This window comes from Aplysia californica, unplaced genomic scaffold, assembly GCF_000002075.1.
Source record: "Aplysia californica isolate F4 #8 unplaced genomic scaffold, AplCal3.0 scaffold02669, whole genome shotgun sequence".
Taxonomy (NCBI): domain Eukaryota; kingdom Metazoa; phylum Mollusca; class Gastropoda; order Aplysiida; family Aplysiidae; genus Aplysia; species Aplysia californica.
Genome location: NW_004799939.1, coordinates 5,172 through 6,283, shown reverse-complemented (window position 1 = coordinate 6,283; position 1,112 = coordinate 5,172). Strand labels below are relative to the sequence as shown.

At 57.8% G+C, this 1,112-nt stretch overlaps 1 protein-coding gene across 1 annotated transcript; it reads left to right on the top strand.

Annotated features, from left to right (window-relative positions):
• Nucleotides 1-1,099, top strand: LOC101847312 (proline-rich receptor-like protein kinase PERK2; the record flags this gene model as incomplete). The annotated part of the gene is given in 1 exon segment (XM_005113471.3): nucleotides 1-1,099. A coding segment is annotated over 1 exon segment (768 nt), but the record flags the coding sequence as incomplete, so codon positions are not given.
• Nucleotides 1,100-1,112: the final 13 nt, after the last annotated feature.

Here is a 1,112-nt window from a genome sequence, read left to right as displayed (position 1 = left end):
CAGCCCACCGCCATTGATGATGGCGATGAAGACGATGACGATGATGCTTTCTTCGCCCAGGCGCCGTCCGACCCCCACCCCTACTCCCAGAGCCCCTTCCACCCCATCGTCAGCACGTCAAGTCTCAACAGCTGCCCGCCAACTGTCTCCCTGTACCACACGGCCGGTCCCGCCTCACCCCACCACTGGTCCCAGCCCGCTAACCCACCCTTCCGGCCACCCTCACGACCCACTCAACTTCCGTCTGTGTCTCTGTCTTCCAGCTACACATCTTCCGTACCTCCCCCCCTCTCCCCGCGTTCCTTCCCTCCCCACTCGCTAAGTCCCTCCTCCTCCTCCTCCCAGCCCCCACCCCTCTCCCCCCGCGTCTGCTCTAGAGCGTCGAGCAATGCCGTCATATACACCAGTGTCACCCCGTCGGGCGCCCCACCCCCTCTCTCCCCCCGCACAACCTCGAAACCGACTGTGGTTAGTCCCAAACCACACTGGACCCGCGACAACAACAACAACAACAACAACAGCAGCAGCAACAGTGGCTATGGTGGCGACACAGTGCACTACGCTACCATCCAACCCAACGCAATGGTGACCACAACATCCAAGATGGCCGCGGGTTCGAACCCAGTGGCTGCCTCCTCCTCCTCCTTCCTGGATGACGGGAGTGTGGGGGAGGAGGAGGAGGAAGTCTCCCCACTCATGTTTGCCGGCTACATGGGCCCGGAGAACGTCAGCTATGAGGACCTCATGCAGTTTGCCCTGGAGAGGTAATGGACACCCGCCACCCTCCCACCACCTGCTCTCCCGTCTGTGCGTGTGTTTGTGTGTGTGTGTGTGGTTACTGCTCTACATGATAGTAGAAGAGCTCTGTCCCTTTGTCCCTCTCTCTCACTCTGGCTTGTTCTTTCTCTCTCTCTCTCTCTCTTTTGCTTATTCTCTCCTCACCCCATCCACCACACTCTCCTTCAAGCCCCATTCCCCCATACCTTTCCCCTTTATTTCTCTTTCTCCCTTTCTGACCCAACATCTAGTCATTATGGGGGTGGGGGGCTCTTTCTTTCTTTTTGTTGAGAATGTAAAAATCCAACATCCCATAGCCATACCTAACATGGCTT